This window comes from Babesia bigemina, assembly GCF_000981445.1.
Source record: "Babesia bigemina genome assembly Bbig001, chromosome : III".
NCBI classification, from domain to species: Eukaryota; Apicomplexa; class Aconoidasida; order Piroplasmida; family Babesiidae; genus Babesia; species Babesia bigemina.
In genome coordinates this window covers 2,658,814-2,673,965 of record NC_027218.1, presented here as the reverse complement: position 1 = coordinate 2,673,965, position 15,152 = coordinate 2,658,814, and the positions used below count along the sequence as shown (strand labels likewise).

General features: G+C 54.7%; 8 protein-coding genes across 8 annotated transcripts; 3 read left to right on the top strand and 5 right to left on the bottom strand.

Annotated features, from left to right (window-relative positions):
- Positions 1–333: 333 nt before the first annotated feature.
- On the bottom strand, positions 334–744 carry BBBOND_0310850 (hypothetical protein; the record flags this gene model as incomplete). Its single annotated transcript, XM_012913914.1, has 1 exon — positions 334–744. The coding sequence occupies one exon, from the start codon at positions 742–744 to the stop codon at positions 334–336; it is 411 nt and encodes a 136-aa protein (XP_012769368.1).
- A 499-nt stretch (positions 745–1,243) lies between these two features.
- Positions 1,244–2,314, bottom strand: BBBOND_0310840 (hypothetical protein; the record flags this gene model as incomplete). The annotated part of the gene is made up of 1 exon (XM_012913913.1): positions 1,244–2,314. The coding sequence occupies one exon, from the start codon at positions 2,312–2,314 to the stop codon at positions 1,244–1,246; it is 1,071 nt and encodes a 356-aa protein (XP_012769367.1).
- Positions 2,315–2,896: 582 nt separating this feature from the next.
- BBBOND_0310830 (ADP-ribosylation factor family protein, putative) lies at positions 2,897–4,430 on the bottom strand (the record flags this gene model as incomplete). Its single annotated transcript, XM_012913912.1, is given in 4 exon segments — positions 2,897–3,734; positions 3,749–3,829; positions 3,865–4,103; positions 4,212–4,430. The coding sequence occupies 4 exon segments, from the start codon at positions 4,428–4,430 to the stop codon at positions 2,897–2,899; spliced, it is 1,377 nt and encodes a 458-aa protein (XP_012769366.1).
- Positions 4,431–4,664: 234 nt separating this feature from the next.
- Positions 4,665–7,532, bottom strand: BBBOND_0310820 (hsp90 protein, putative; the record flags this gene model as incomplete). Its single annotated transcript, XM_012913911.1, has 4 exons — positions 4,665–4,967; positions 5,107–5,607; positions 6,015–7,303; positions 7,475–7,532. 4 exons carry the CDS (start codon positions 7,530–7,532, stop codon positions 4,665–4,667), a joined length of 2,151 nt encoding a protein of 716 aa, XP_012769365.1.
- A 1,068-nt stretch (positions 7,533–8,600) lies between these two features.
- On the top strand, positions 8,601–11,032 carry BBBOND_0310810 (dnaK family protein, putative; the record flags this gene model as incomplete). The annotated part of the gene is made up of 2 exons (XM_012913910.1): positions 8,601–8,707; positions 8,914–11,032. 2 exons carry the CDS (start codon positions 8,601–8,603, stop codon positions 11,030–11,032), a joined length of 2,226 nt encoding a protein of 741 aa, XP_012769364.1.
- A 28-nt stretch (positions 11,033–11,060) lies between these two features.
- BBBOND_0310800 (SCO1/SenC family protein, putative) lies at positions 11,061–12,054 on the top strand (the record flags this gene model as incomplete). Its single annotated transcript, XM_012913909.1, has 6 exons — positions 11,061–11,156; positions 11,191–11,287; positions 11,325–11,447; positions 11,575–11,679; positions 11,717–11,802; positions 11,842–12,054. 6 exons carry the CDS (start codon positions 11,061–11,063, stop codon positions 12,052–12,054), a joined length of 720 nt encoding a protein of 239 aa, XP_012769363.1.
- Positions 12,055–12,195: 141 nt separating this feature from the next.
- On the bottom strand, positions 12,196–12,933 carry BBBOND_0310790 (Probable bifunctional tRNA threonylcarbamoyladenosine biosynthesis protein; the record flags this gene model as incomplete). The annotated part of the gene is made up of 4 exons (XM_012913908.1): positions 12,196–12,306; positions 12,345–12,395; positions 12,431–12,850; positions 12,886–12,933. 4 exons carry the CDS (start codon positions 12,931–12,933, stop codon positions 12,196–12,198), a joined length of 630 nt encoding a protein of 209 aa, XP_012769362.1.
- Positions 12,934–13,065: 132 nt separating this feature from the next.
- BBBOND_0310780 (hypothetical protein, conserved) lies at positions 13,066–15,124 on the top strand (the record flags this gene model as incomplete). The annotated part of the gene is made up of 9 exons (XM_012913907.1): positions 13,066–13,189; positions 13,273–13,501; positions 13,539–13,605; positions 13,891–14,284; positions 14,320–14,490; positions 14,530–14,646; positions 14,683–14,777; positions 14,818–14,930; positions 14,965–15,124. 9 exons carry the CDS (start codon positions 13,066–13,068, stop codon positions 15,122–15,124), a joined length of 1,470 nt encoding a protein of 489 aa, XP_012769361.1.
- Between the last annotated feature and the right edge of the window lie 28 nt (positions 15,125–15,152).

Sequence of the window (15,152 nt, the reverse complement as noted above, 5' to 3'; positions counted from 1 at the left end):
GTAAGTGTCGTCCATCGCTAAGCACCAGCTATTACTCATTGCTACGTATTAATGGGGTTGTTAGTTTTTGGAATTGTGACAATATATTGAGATGGTTGCAGCCCACCTTCCAAGTGTATACAGGAGTAACTGTATAACGAAGAAGTGAGACGTATTTTCATTTCAATCTACTAACCAGGCATTATGTTTTACACAGAAGTTATAAAGACTAAAACGTGCTATTGGATATGCAACTACAGTAATTTCAACAAAAACCTGATACCACTTAATACACAAACCAGCAGATCGACCAACGTGAACTATGACAATTAAAGTGTCTATTCGCCAAACGGATTACCAAATATCAGTCAAGTATTCCTTGGCGTAGTAGTTCTCGATTTGGATGGTGGATAGAACTACACCCTTGGTAGTGACGCAGTGGCACTCCAACGGCGGGGTCTGGCGCAGCGTTTCCCCCCGCCCTACGAGCTCGCTGTCGAACTTTATAACGACGAAGTGGTTGGAATGTGACGCTACCAATGACTGGCTAACGTCACCCAGGTGCTTCACTTCACCATCTACATAAACTTGGTTGAAGCAATTGGGTGGATCCAGGACGTAGGGTGCTGGGCAGTAGAACGCCGCTTCTTCAGCGGTATGAATGTCGATTTTGCAACCGATTTCTCTTCCGTCAGCGTCGTATAGTTTAGGTGTTTCGGGCTTGAAAAACTTATCCGATGAGGACGTAACTCCGCAGACTTGCATGTAGGGGTCATTGGTCATGACGGCAAGATCATTTATGGGCAACTTTTATAGACCGGGGAACACGATGACCCGAGGTTTTTCTGCAAGACATATTATCAATCGCGTTCAGCTACCAGACAAAGTTCAAGGTGGCAGCACACGTGATGAGACAGGCCAAACCAAGAGGTTACTACAGTTTCGTTAACAATCACAATGACATTACAGGATGGATAATACCAGTTGACTTAGACAACAGCACCATATGGACCCTCTATGTAACACAACAGCCGTGTAGGTCACGAGCTATAAAGAGTCATGTAAAACTCCTAAGGCTAACGTACCACAAATCACGTTACACAACGGAATACACGGGCAATACAGCTTTACCCATAAAACCACCACTTTTTAATCTGTCTATACATGGTGCAACTGTGATTACTCTCTATATTTAGCAGTTGTACGCGTTTGGCGACAATACCCGAAGCAGGTGATACTTCTTAATACAACCGAGATATCTCGATTATATGCTGCTACGTTTGCGCATAGATCTCAGGAACCGTTTCCACCAGGAGAGTGGCTCACCGGATTCGTCCATCGATTCGCTATCCTCCCGCAATTTCCTAATCCCATTCCAATACGACTCGTTATATTCGTCCCAGTCTGCAGCACTATTTTCGTCTATCTTATTGTGAGGAGGGTTATGGGACCGCTTATCGTCGTCCTGCTCCGCGGGGCCAGATTCGCCCTCACTCAACTGTCGCTGCAGTTGTTTGTCGTCGTCGGATGGTGCGGGATTAACACCGGATGGACCGGGCTCTTGTGACGATACCGACGGCTCGGGCTTCCGTGCATCCATCGACCTCTTAATACGCAGTGGGGCGGTCTTGCTGTCTGCCCAGCTTGACGATGGCAGTGCGCTGCTGTCAGCACTGCTAGCACCTTTCGTAATCGCCTCATGGCTGCCGACGGTGTTACCACCGTCTCCGAGACTCCTGGGTGAGTCATTGCTGCTTACTTCCTGGTGATCATTCGGTAGGTCTTGTTTCACGAAAATTTCCATCTCGGTATAGCATTGCGCATATATTTGTTGGCATATCAGCAGCAAAGTGTCCATGATATGCTTATCTATCGTGTTTTTCGTTGGGTTTTTAAAATGCACTCCTGTGCTGTGAATGTCGAGTGTATCATGTTTGATGTGTGGCCGTTCCTTCAAAAGGTGAATAACACCCCAAAGCATTTTAAGGGAGTTTGCACACATCTCACTAGGTTTGAATACAACAAGAGAATCTTCTTTTGCTTCTACAAGCGTACTTTGCAAATATTCAACAAATTTCTCCAGATAGGGTTTGACAGGATGTGGTCTTTGGTAGCTAGCAAGAATGTCCTCCAACAAATACTTTTTGTTCTTCAGATATGCAGAGTTTGTGACGAATATGTGTTTTTCCAGATGCGGTGACGGCCGTTTTGAATTTTCGTACACAGTTCTCTTGCCATTTACGTATGCCCCTAAGTAATCGTTTAAGGAGTTAGTCCGGCTCTTGTCATCAACCTGCGCAGTAGCTCCACACGCCATCATGACCGCCAGGGCCATAATGCCAAACCATCTCCGATGGCCCACCAACGTTGAGTTCGCCATTGTTACCGAGTTGCTAATCGCTCTGAAAATTTGCCTTCAATATTCCGCAAAAGATAAAGTGCATATAAAACTATCGTGACGCTACACATGGCACGTGCGGCAAACCGTAAAGAGGCGGCGATGACTCAATGTGCCTTAACGTCTCGCCTAGACATGCATGTAGCGCAAAGGATTCCATCAGTCATATACCGCTGAACGGCGCACCACCGGTGAAAATAACCGTCCGTAGTGCACTACATATATATTTCACTTCAGATAGCACAGCTTGTCGATTTTATCGTTACACCAGCGCCGGATAATAGCAGTTTGGGCTGACAGCTCACCAAGCCAGACAGCTTGTTAGGTGGCACGTGAATCACGGTGACGGTAACTGCCTGCACACAGCTGCCACAATTACGCATGTGCAGTTCGAGCGCCCCAAAGTAATTGCCGCCAACATCACTGCAGCGTTACCCGCGCACAATCGACCTGTCAGTTTCATGGCACCTTGACGCAAAAGTACCGCAGAGGCGCACGCCGCAACTTCCCACTTGACCCTTACTCCAGTTGCAGCGACAAAACATCCGACAGTCCTGACAAGCTTCCCAACCCGATGCCACGGGACAGAGCGGGCAACACCTGGCCCAACAGCAGCGGCAACAGCACGCGGTTCACAGCACACAAGCAACACCCAGCCATAAACACCAACAAGCCCGAACGACGCGCAGAACGGTGAACTGCGCCCCAGTAACGGGATGGCATGGTGCTGATGCGCGGCAAAAGGTGCTTCCGGCTACCAGGTACGTTTACCTTGAGCGAGCCCATGAAACGTGATGCGGCGTCCCTCATCGATATCATAGACTGCGAATGTCCCTGTAACATAGACATCAGTCGTGGAGAGGAATCCAGAGCCGTAAATCGCGCATATGAATCGCACTTACGGCATTGCGACCTCAACAAGCGCATGAACCTCGATGCGAAGTTGTGCACGTCGACGTACAACAGCAGATAAATCACCGGAACACCACGAAAGGGCGCCAGCGCCGCATCCAGAGCCTCCAGCGAACATTTTACCGACAAGACAAGCTCACTGAGAAGCGATGCTTTTCTCAACCCTGCGATGGAATTGGCAAACAACCGGTCCAGCGTCGGCCACGTCTCAGACCGCCAGGTTGCCAAATTGGAGGCTGCGTCAGCCTCGGAAGGTACATAGTCGGCCAATCCTTTGCCTACATGACGCAGACTGCTGGAAGCGGGCAGGCCGTGACGACGCGACGCAAGCGCGGCGGCGTCGAAACGACGCAACGGCAGCAACGCACCCTTGCACGGAGCGAAAACCTCACTACAAAGCAACACGCATATCACTAGAGTCAAAAACATAGCACTTTGTTGGAAGCTGAAACAGGCTACTTGTGCTTAAGCGCGTTGGTCAGCCAGTCCATGCCCTCGTAGAGGCCGGTGCCCTGAGTAGCGCAGGCGGCTTGGATGTACCTGCAGCGCGTTATTCACGATAAAAATTTCCTTACCATGTGCGGTTACCGAACTGGTTGAGGCCCAGCTCGTTCGACAGTTCCGTCGCCGGGATGGCGTTCGGCAGGTCCTGCTTGTTGGCGTAGATCAACAAGAACGCCTCGCGCAGCTCATCTTCGTTCATCATCTTGTGCAATTCCTCGCGTGCGTCCTTGATGCGCGCACGGTCGTTGCTGTCGACCACGAATATCACAGCCTGGGTGTTGGTGTAGTAGTGCTTCCACAGAGGACGGATCTGAGCGCAAATGAGGACTGGAAAACACAAGGCACGGCCGTCATGATATTAGTGCACACCGTAGGCACACATATCAGCCGCCGGAAGAAAGCTGGAGACCAAACACACCTTGTCCTGCCCTCCTACGTCCCACACAGTGAAGGAAATGTTCTTGTATTCCACGGTCTCGACGTTAAAACCGATCGTCGGAATCGTGGTCACGACCTCTCCCAGCTTCAGCTTGTACAAAATCGTGGTCTTGCCGGACGCGTCAAGACCCACCATCAGGATCCTGACGTCCTGCTTGGACATCAGCCTGTTGTACAACCTCGATATAGCACCTCCCATCGCGCCGAAATAATAGCACTAAGCGAACTAAGACACAGATGCGAGAGGGAAAAACAGTGATGGAGAGGGCAGACTCGGCCCCTGCCCACCAAAGCGACACCACACAGCAGGGAGCGCGTAAGCACAGTTGCCGAACACACACCTCAGGCACGCGAGTTGAAATGCTAATAAATTACTAAAGTGAGACACATCGCTGCTAGGCGGTGACAAACGTTAGCGCGGGCGATTGAACGCTTAGTCAACTTCTTCCATCTTCGGGTCAACCACGACCTCGTCCAGGGATGGAATTTCGACGTCCTCTACCGGAGCGTCATCGTCCAAGGACAGACCCAGCTTGATCATGCGGTATATGCGACCACCAAACTGAGTCGGGTCGTCCAAGTTGAAACCGGAGGTCAGCATGGCAGTGTCGTAGAGCAGCCATACAAGGTCCTTGAGGGTCTTGTCGCTCTTGTCAGTCTCAGCACGCTGCTTGAGCTCCTTCATGATGCTGTGGTGAGGGTTCAGCTCCATGGTCTTCTTGCTGATCATAAAGCTCTGAGCACACGTTAGTGTTGGCAATGCAGCGCAAATCAGACACATGGTGCACTTTCGTCACAGGGCGGACCCGTTGGAGTGGTGCATAGCACGGGAATCATCATTTTAGCGCACGGACAAAATTTGAACTAGAACTCACCCCGAAGTTGTTGTCACGGAGGGCCTGGGCCTTCATGATACGCTCCATGTTAGCGGACCAGCCGAATTCGCTGGTGACCAGGGCACATGGGCTCTCGGTGAAACGCTTGCCGCAAATGACCTTCTCAACCTTGTCGTGAAGGATCTCCTTGATGACGCGGCAGAGGGGCTCCATCTCCTTCTGGAGGGTCTCGAAGCTCTTGCGCTCCTCCTCAGTGTCCTCCAACTCGAGGTTCTCCTTGGTGCAGCACTTGAGTTTCTTGCCTTCGAACTCCTTGATCTGCTGGACGGCGTACTCGTCAATGGGGTCAGTCATGTAGATGACCTCAATGCCCTTGGAGCGGAGCAGCTCCAGGAAGGGAGAGTTGGCGACGCTCTGCTTGGATTCACCAGTGATGTAGTAGATGTACTTCTGGTCGGGCTTCATGCGGTCGACGTATTCCTTCAGGCTGATGGCCTCGTCACCGCTCTTGCTGGTCTCGTAACGCAGAAGCTCGGCAATCTGCGATGAGATGACGACCGATAATAACACACAAATCACAATAAAGATGATGCAATAATGTAACGCAGATGCACCGAACATGCTCACATCAGCGCGTGCACGTCCTTACATTTCACCACTTAACACAAACGGACCAGCACTTTGATGCAAACCAGCAAGGGTATTCACATGTGGCAAATATCGCATAGCAACAACGAAAATGTACCACCGCTGAGTCGGACACTGATGAGGCATCCTTAAGGACGATGTATTGCTATCCCAGCCGGAAAAGGCCTCCGACGTACACTCGCTGGAAGCGATTTTTCGCGACCGGAAACACCACCAAAACCCGATCGGATTTATATTGCACCTACAGCGCCACAAACACCACAATAACCCATGCAACGTCGTATTGCAGCTGAACATACCTTGGTGCGGTTAGCGTTGTCCTCGTGGATACCCAACTTCAGGTTCTTGCTGAACTGCTCGTAGAACTTCTTGAAGTCCTCCTTCTTCTCGGTGAGCTCGGCGAAGAGCTCAAGGCACTTCTTGACGAGGTTCTTGCGGATGACCTTAAGGATCTTGTTCTGCTGGAGAATCTCACGACTGATGTTGAGGGGAAGGTCCTCGGAGTCGACGACACCCTTCACGAAACCGAGCCACTCAGGGATGAGCTCCTCGCAGTCGTCCATGATGAACACACGGCGCACGTACAACTTGATGTTGTTCTTCTTCTTGCGGCTCTCGAACATGTCGAAGGGGGCGCGCTTGGGGATGAACAGCAGCGCCTTGAACTCAAGCTGACCCTCGACGCTGAAGTGCTTGACGGCCAAGTGGTCCTCCCAGTCGTTGCACAGGTTCTTGTAGAAGCTGGCGTACTCCTCGTGGGTGACCTCGGTGGGCAGGCGCATCCAGATGGGCTTCTGCTTGTTCAACATCTCCCACTCGCGGGTGACGGAGGTGACCTTGCGCTTCTTCTTCTCGGCGCTCTTTTCGCCCTCCTTATCCTCACCATCCTTGTCCTCCTCGCCTTCCTTCTCGACCTCGTCGGTCACATCCTTGATCTTCTCCTCCTTGGTCTCGGAGTCGGCGGCGGGCTCGGCCTCGTCGTCGGTGACCTCAGTCTCGGTGGTCTTCTCAACCGACAGGCGGATGGGGAACGAGATGAACTCGCTGTGCTTCTTCACGAGGTCCTTGAGGCGGCGCTCCTCAAGGTACTCGGTCTGGTCATCCTTCAAGTGGAGGATGAGGCGGGTGCCACGCTTCAGCTGCTCGCCGGACTCGTCCTTGGTGACGGTGAAGTGGCCGCTGGCGCTGGATTCCCACATGTACTGGTCGTCGTTGTTGTTCTTTGACACAACGGTGACCTTGTCGGCGACCAGGTAGGCCGAGTAGAAACCGACACCGAACTGACCGATCATAGACATGTCGGCGCCGGCCTGGATGGCCTCCATGAAGGCCTTGGTACCGGACTTGGCGATGGTACCCAAGTTGTTGATGAGGTCGGCCTTGGTCATACCGATACCAGTGTCCTCGATGGTCAACGTCTTGTTAGCCTTGTCGACGGACAGGCTGATCTGGTACTCGGGGAAGTCCTCCACCTGCTTGGGGTCCTTGATGGCCTCATAGCGGATCTTCTCCAAGGCATCGCTGGCGTTACTGATGAGTTCACGGAGGAAGATCTCCTTGTTGCTGTAGAAGGCGTTGATAATCAAACCTGCGCGGGTATGTGGGCCGCTAACACACAGGCGCACACAACAACTGCAACGACGCCGTGGATTCCAGCGCAAAACGAGCGCGATAAGCGCCTGTATTTGCGCTAGACACCGAACAAATATATGCTGCGAACACAGCGGCTTCACTGGCTAGCTCGTGTGAGGTCACTTACTCAGCAACTGTGAAATGTCGGCGTTGAACGCGTAGGTCTCCTGACCCTCCGTCGCCATCGTGAATAAAAAAACTGCTGTAATACGTTCACAAGAAAGGTGTTACCCTGTCGTCGCTTTTTTTGTTAGTGACTAGAATCCCGGCGCTGCCCTATAACCCATGAGGTGACAAATAAGCACACTGTCGGGGGGCAAGGGGGGGAGGGGACAAATAGAGCAAAGGGTCCAAAACGAGTTACACATTAGCCACGGGTGCCCTTGCGGCGACATTAGCGTATTTACTGCAAGTGAAACGCGTATCGACTCCGTGGAATCCTCGAAACGGAAGGCGTGTGTGTCGCCAATCCCCGGCCGGGCGTGAGCCGTACGTCACAGCGTGTAAAGCTGCCGGAGAGCGCTTCGTAAATATTATTGGCGCCGCTTGGGTGATAATAACGCCGGTATTCGGGAAACGTTGATGCAGCATGTGTAGACGTAGAATCACACCCGCACGGCGAAATGCACCCAGCGCATCGCCGCAGCGACTCTAGCCACACCTCGCCGGTGTTACGACACTCTGTAACATTAAAAGCTAAGTGTGTGCAGCACACTGATCGGTACATTTAGTTGGCCATCGCCAAAGCATCAGTAGCCGTAATGCTGAAACTACGTGGATTCCACACCAAGGTTCCCCGTATTGCGCCTACAGTCAACAAGTAAAGCACATGTGAGCATTTGAACCGTAGAATCTGTACTCTGCGCCACAATTTGGTGGTTTATTGCGGGGCAAGCGACTCGCGCGAGGATAGGGAAAGGATAACGCGAGGCACCGATTTAAATGCTGGAAAGCAGGTGCACTTACGTGGATCATTTGGGAGTGCCACTGTCAACTTCTGCAGAACGCCGGAAATGCGCTATCATCGAATGTCGAAATAGTTATGTGTCCACCCCCACTGCTACTCGCGATATTCTGAGTGTGTCCCTACTCATTAGCCATCAGTCTACTCCTTGACGTCGAGAAAAAAATTCGGTGGTAGTCAGATTGATTATTCAGCGGAAATTTAGCTGCGAGAGGTTACACTCGCCGCCGGCCGCACGTCACCCTGCAGATCCCGCGCCTAAGCCTCTGTGGTAGATTACCGACACACAATGCCAGTCCTTGGAATAGACATCGGCGATGGATCCGCCACGGTCGCCACAATCGCCAAAGGGGCCATAGACATCGTGCTTAACGAGGTTTCGCAGAGATATACTCCGTAAGTTACACGCACCGTTCTATCTGCGGCTGAAAAACGAGGTGTATGCAGAGCTGACGCGTGACATTGCGCAGATGGCTTTGCCAATGGCGGTGCTAACGTATGCATCGGCTGTTGGTGCTTTTCAACGCTCGCGTTGCTGTGTTACGTGCCTGCCAAGAGCTCGTATTCACTTTTTCCTTGTGCAGCGACTAATGGTGGTGCAGAGTATGTGCGAGCTACACGCAGAAGAGGAGGCTCTTCGGCGACCAGGCGACGCCCCAAATGATCTCCAACTGCCGCAACTCGTGCAGAAACATGATGAGCCTGCTCGGCAAGACCATGGGCGGCGACCCCGAGCTGGAGGTGAGCGCCATGGACGACTTCTTCAGCCCGAACGGCATTTCCATTTGCTCTAACGGCTACGCCGGATACAACGTTGCCATTTCCAGTGAGCCCTACGAGGTCACCAAGGTCCTGGCGGGCTACATTTCCTTCCTCTCGGAGATGGCCGACAACTACACCAAGGGCCCCTGCAGGGAGGTGGTGCTGGCCTGCCCGGGCTGGTATTCGGAGGTGCAGAAGGAGGCGCTGAAAGTGGCCGCGATGGCCGCGGGGCTGTCGTGCCTGAACGTCCTGGACGAGTGCACCGCCATGGCCCTCGACTACGGTGTGTACAGGGTCAAGCAGCTGTCGGACGAGAAGCCCACCACCGTGGCCATTGTAATGATCGGCCACTCGCACGCCTCCGCGGCGGTCTGCGATTTCTACCAGAACCACGTCGAGATCCTGTCCAAGGTCTCGAGGCAGAACCTGGGTGGCCGCAACCTCGACCACATGCTCATGAAGCACATGGCCGATGGCTTCGAGAGGAAGTACGGGTGCAACCCGCTCGACAACAGGAAGATCAGGCTCAAGCTCGAGGCTGTGGCCATCAAGACCAAGCGTGTCCTATCGGCTAATTCGGAGAGCGGCTACTCGGCCGAGTGCCTCATGGAGGACAACGACCTGCAGGGCAACATCAAGCGTGATGACTTCGAGGAGATGTGCAAGCAGGAGTTCCTGCCTAACATCACGGAAATGCTCATGGAGTGCGTCAACTTGTGCGGGAAGGCCGTCGAGGACATTTCGTGCGTCGAGATCGCGGGAGGTGTCACTCGCATCCCGTGCGTGCAGAAGACCATCAGCGACATCTTCGGCAAGCAGCTCTCGCGCACGCTCAACTCCGACGAGTGCGTTGCCCGCGGCTGTGTGCTCGACGCCGCCATGAGGAGCATCAGCTACCGCGTGAGGAAGTACCACGTGGTGGAGCGCATAACGAGGCCGCTGTCGCTGGCCTGCATCCCGGGAGGCGACATCAGCCAGATGGCCAGCGCTGAAACCGTCGAGATCCTGCCCGCAAACAGCTCCAAGTCAACCCCGATCGCTGCCAAGCTGGCGGTAACTGCGCCCGCCATCCTCATAGCGTCGCTGGGAGACCCGAAGGACCCCTCCGACGCCTACTTCCTGGGGGCCATACAAATCGTCAAGCAGGTGCAGCCCACCGAGGAGCAGGGCGTGACCACCGTGTCTGCGGTGTTCGACGAGAACGGCGTGTTCTTCTTCACTGCCGTCGAGGGGCACGAGTTCGTGACCATGCCGAGGTCCTCCGCGTTCACCGTCGAGGCCTACGCGCAGGCCGAAGCCGAGGCCAAAGCGCAGGACTCCATCGAAAACCAACGCCTGCGCACCCTCAACGACTTCGAAACGCTCATATACAGCGTCAAGGAGAAAATGCAGGGCTCGCACCGCGAATACGTGGCGCCCGAGTTCGTGGGCACCATCAACGAGGAGCTGAACAAGTGGAGCAACTGGCTGTATGACAACTACGAGGCCTCTTTGGAGGTGCTTCAGGACTCGCTCAAGCGCATGCAGTCCGACTGGGAGCCAATTGAGCGCCTGTACGGCATCCAGAAGGCGAAGGAGAACGAGTTGGACGTTTTCCTCTCGGGCCTGCAGTCCAGGCACAGCATGTGCTGCGAGGACGGTCCCATGTGGTACGGCGCGCCCGAAGAAGAGCGCCTGGAGTTCGCGCAGAAGATCCAGGCCTTTGAAGCCAAGGTAAGGCAGCAGGCGGAGGAGGAGAAGGCGATGCCCCGCCACGCTGAGCCGCTGTTCACCATGGAGCAACTGCAGACCGAGCTCAGGCAGATAAACTCCGAAATCGACGAGTTCTGCCGCAGGATGCGCGTGCAAAGTGAGCGCCGCAAGGAGGAGGAGATGGCCGCCAGCCAGAAGGCCGAGGAAGCTGAACCCGCGCAGAACGAGCCCGCGGAGGAGCAGCCGGCGGACCAAGACGCCCAGTAATTTTGATAACTTAGTCTAACATGTACAAATGATTATCGCGAATGTGCAGAGGCGGTTGCTGGCTGCGGTTGCGCGGCCGAACGGCCGTGCCTTCTCCTCGCTGCGAGGCACACCTCAGAGCAGGGTAGGCGAGGATGCGCTGTTTTGAACACACATAGGGGATTTTCAAAAACGTGACCCGTAGCGCGGTCGTCTGCGGCTGCGCCGCCGTGGGTGTCTACGCGCTCTTCGACGCGAAGCGTTCCAGACAGCGAGGTACGGCGCGGCGCATCGAACGACATCAACTGCGCAGCCATCGTCCAGGAAGAGCGCTACGGGAAGCCGCAGCTCGGCGGTCCTTTTACGCTAACCGACCAGACTGGGAAGGAACGGTCGTTGTCAGACTTCCGCGGGAAGCTGGTGCTATTGTACTTCGGTAAGTGGCTTCGCATCGTCACGCCATAGCGCCAACCGAGCCCCGATACCATCATTCAACGCCGCACTAACGCAACGCAGGCTTCGCGAACTGCCCGGACATATGCCCGGTGGAAATGCATAAGCAGACCCAGGTGACGGAGATTCTCGGTTAGACATTAAGGACGCTGAATCGTTAAATGCGCTTGCAGAAAAACGCTTCGGCAACGTTGTGCAACCGTTGTTCATCACTGGTAAGCGGCTATATGGCGCCAACACATTTCGGCGCAGTGGACCCCAAGCGCGACTCCGTGGAGAAGCTGGCGGAGTACGCCAAGGAGTACCACCCGAGGCTGGTCGCGTTGACAGGCACACATGTAAGCGTGAATCGTGTTATGGCGTGACGTTGGCACCAGGAATCGATCCGGGACGTGGCTAAGAAGTTCAGGGTGTACTACAACCAAGGCATCACCGCCACCGAGCAGGACTACATGATCGACCACTCCATCATCCACTACCTGCTCGACGAGAACGGCGAATTCCTCGAGTTCTACGGCAAAAACGCCAACGTGAAGGAAATTGCCGACGACATCGCAAAAATAGTGCAAAAGCGCAAACTCAAACCTTAAAGTTGCGTAGTCCATACGTATATTCGCAAGCGGCGCAGCGGCTCCTATTCAGCCAAGTTTAGCACGCCACATAGCTGGACACTCTATAAGGCTACACGCAATAATACAGAGTAACCTGGTACTGCCACGTTGGCCGGGTTGTCAACCTGATTGGTCACGCTTGCGGCCACGAAGGCGCACCTCCGCCAGCTTGGCTATCGTGGCTGCGGCGGACCTGCTTTGCTGCTTGTAGGCGTTCAAGAACAGCTCGAACTGTCACGGATTGGCGGTTGAGAGTGTAGGGAACTAACCTCGTTGGCGTCGCAGCAGCGCTCCAACACGTACAGGTCAACGCCCTTGTCCTGAGCAGCGTGACTCACACGCAACAAGCACCCACCTCTGCAAGAGTTGACACATAACTGAGGCCGAAGTCGATTAGACAAATCTCGCCGCTCTCGGTGCGTAGCATGTTCCTCGTCGTCAGGTCGCCATGCACGATGTTGACGTCATGCATCTTCGCAACTGCAACCCCGACACGCTTCAACACGTCTTCACAGATATCCTGGTGTGACTCCTTAAGCGCGTCCAGCACGGTCTGCCCCTTTATGAACTCGTAGACTATTTGGCGATTCTTCACGTCCACCAGGTATACCAGCGGCACGTAAATGCCGTGGCGCCGCAGCCTGGCCACCGCGCGGCACTCCGCGACTATCCTCTTGCTATTCAGAGCGTCGTCCAGCTCGGGGTGCCGGTACTGCTTGGAGAGTCTGGTTTTCAGCACCGCGTTGCGTCCCAGGTAGAGTATGCGAGTCACACGCTGCACATGATATAACGAGATTGTCTAACACACACCGCCTCTGCTCCCTGAGCAATAAGAGCGCCTTGGTCGCTAGATTCCATTGCGATAAGTTGTGAATGCGGGAGCCGATGTGCCGTACGCCCAGCCGCACATCAACAACAGACACGCGACAACGGTCGATCGTGTACACACATCGCATTCGTTGCGCGACGAAAACGCAGTTCATATTTGACATGACCGTTGGCGGGGCTCTAGAGGCAGTCGCAAAAGAAGTTCGCTCGCTCAGCCAGGCGTTGCTGCAGGCGGAGCGGAATCCGGAGCTGTTCCCGCCACATGTTAGGCGGCTGCGCACCATAGGTAGGTGTAACTGAGATGGAACTACAGCCGGCCTAGGAAGGCTGGCCGATGTGCCGCGACGGGAGTGTTGTAACGCCGTGCAGCTGCGGAGGTTAGACAAGACAGGGCCAAGAGGGGTTTTAACCAAGATTCGCTAAATCCGGATTCGCTGCCCCTGGAGCGTGCTGGGAGGGTTGTGTACGGCCTGTACGACTCCCGGAGTCCGCACCTCTTTTTTCTGGCGTCCAGGCAGCCCGCTGGACTGGACGTACACCGCCTGTTCCTCACTGCACTCAAGCAACGCGGGAACCCGCTGCTGGATTACCTAGCGAGGTAATGGGCGCTCATCACGAGCTTAAATTGTGTGCAGAACCGACTTCAGCCTACTGGGCGTGTACCCTATCGAATCGATCGCTGCGCCAGGAGTGCCATTCGCAGTCATCTCGAGAGCGAGGCTGACATTTTGGCGCTCCATCCCAATATGAGAATAAAGACGGCACAGCTTTGTACACAGCTTATCTGCCGTGCTGAACCTATTGTTGCTGGTACTTATTCGAGCTGCTACGAGGGAAGTGACTAGTTTGCTTCCTACGCTAACCCGTGGTGTAACGCCACCTCTACCATCGCATGAGGATATATACGCAGACAACCTGCGATTCGAGCGTAACAAAGTCTATTACGCCGAATAAATCACTCGTTATTGCAAAATGCAAATCCGGCAGGCAATGCTCAGGCTGACCGGGGTACTGCGCGGCCCCGGCCACGCCAGCTGCAAGGAACTTTCTGTGGTCACTCAGGACGGGCCAGCACGGCACATCAGGTTCAGGCTCAAGCCCATCAAGCACGACTTCGGAAAGGTGCTCTGCATGGCCGACGCCAAAACGCTTCGGAAAACGGCTGACGAGGTGCTGCGACTCGAAGGAGCATCAAACACCAGTAAGGTGCCGCTGCTCGAATGGGAAGAGAAACGGACCGGCGCGGCGAGCCAGACCCAACAGAAGTCCAAAGCGTTCTGGACGGTGTTCAGCAAGCGCTTCAAGGCGTCAATGCCGATCATGAGCGCAGTAGACACCGTGCACGTGCTCAGGGCCTTCCACGAATCAAACAAGGACACGGGTAAGACGCCATTCGCTGCCATGCATAAGACGCAGGCGTGTACGTCGTTGCGGCGCCGCTACTCAGGCACCGCACGCAGGAGCTTGACAAGAAGGGACTAGTGGATGCCCTGCACATCCTGTCGAGGAGGATCAAACACAACACCCAGCAGCAGCTCTTTCGCGCTATGGCCGACCACGTCCCCAACGTTCTGTGGCAAATGTCAGGTAGGTGTGCCGAAAGGCGCTCCGGACACGTCCCCGCAGCAGCAGACGTGGTAGCGACGCTCTGGCACCTCAGCCGCGCTGGCCTCGCCGATAGGGACCTCGCAGCCTACATGCAGCCGAAATTCTGCGACACGGACCACACTCTGGACGATATAGGTGCGCAGACCACTGCACGTTTCCAATGTAGAGCAGGACGCGGCACCGCGGCACTCGCGTTCGCGCGACATGGACACACCGACGCCGCCCTGTTCCGGCGCATCGAGGCCGGTATGAGCCAGGACTGCTCGGTACGAATCACACTCCGAGAGTTCTGAAACACACTTGCAGGGAGAAGCCTTGTTTCGGGCCGCCTGGGGTATGCACATGGCGGGCGTGGACGTTGACGCCCTGCTGCGGAGCCGCGTCCTCACATGCCTGCAGCATATCCAACAGTCGGACAGGTATTTTCGCAATTATACCGTGCAATTTGTGCAGCCGTGCTACCGAAGTCTGGCGGGCGATACTCCGCGACTCCGACCTCTACCACACCGCATTCGGTCAAGCACGCAGCGAGCGCCAGCCGGAGAGCGCGAATCCGGGCGCGGAAGGCGACGGAGGGAGCAGCGCGCATTACACGCAAAACGTGACATCATGAGCAAGCACTGAGCTCGTTGAAAGGTACT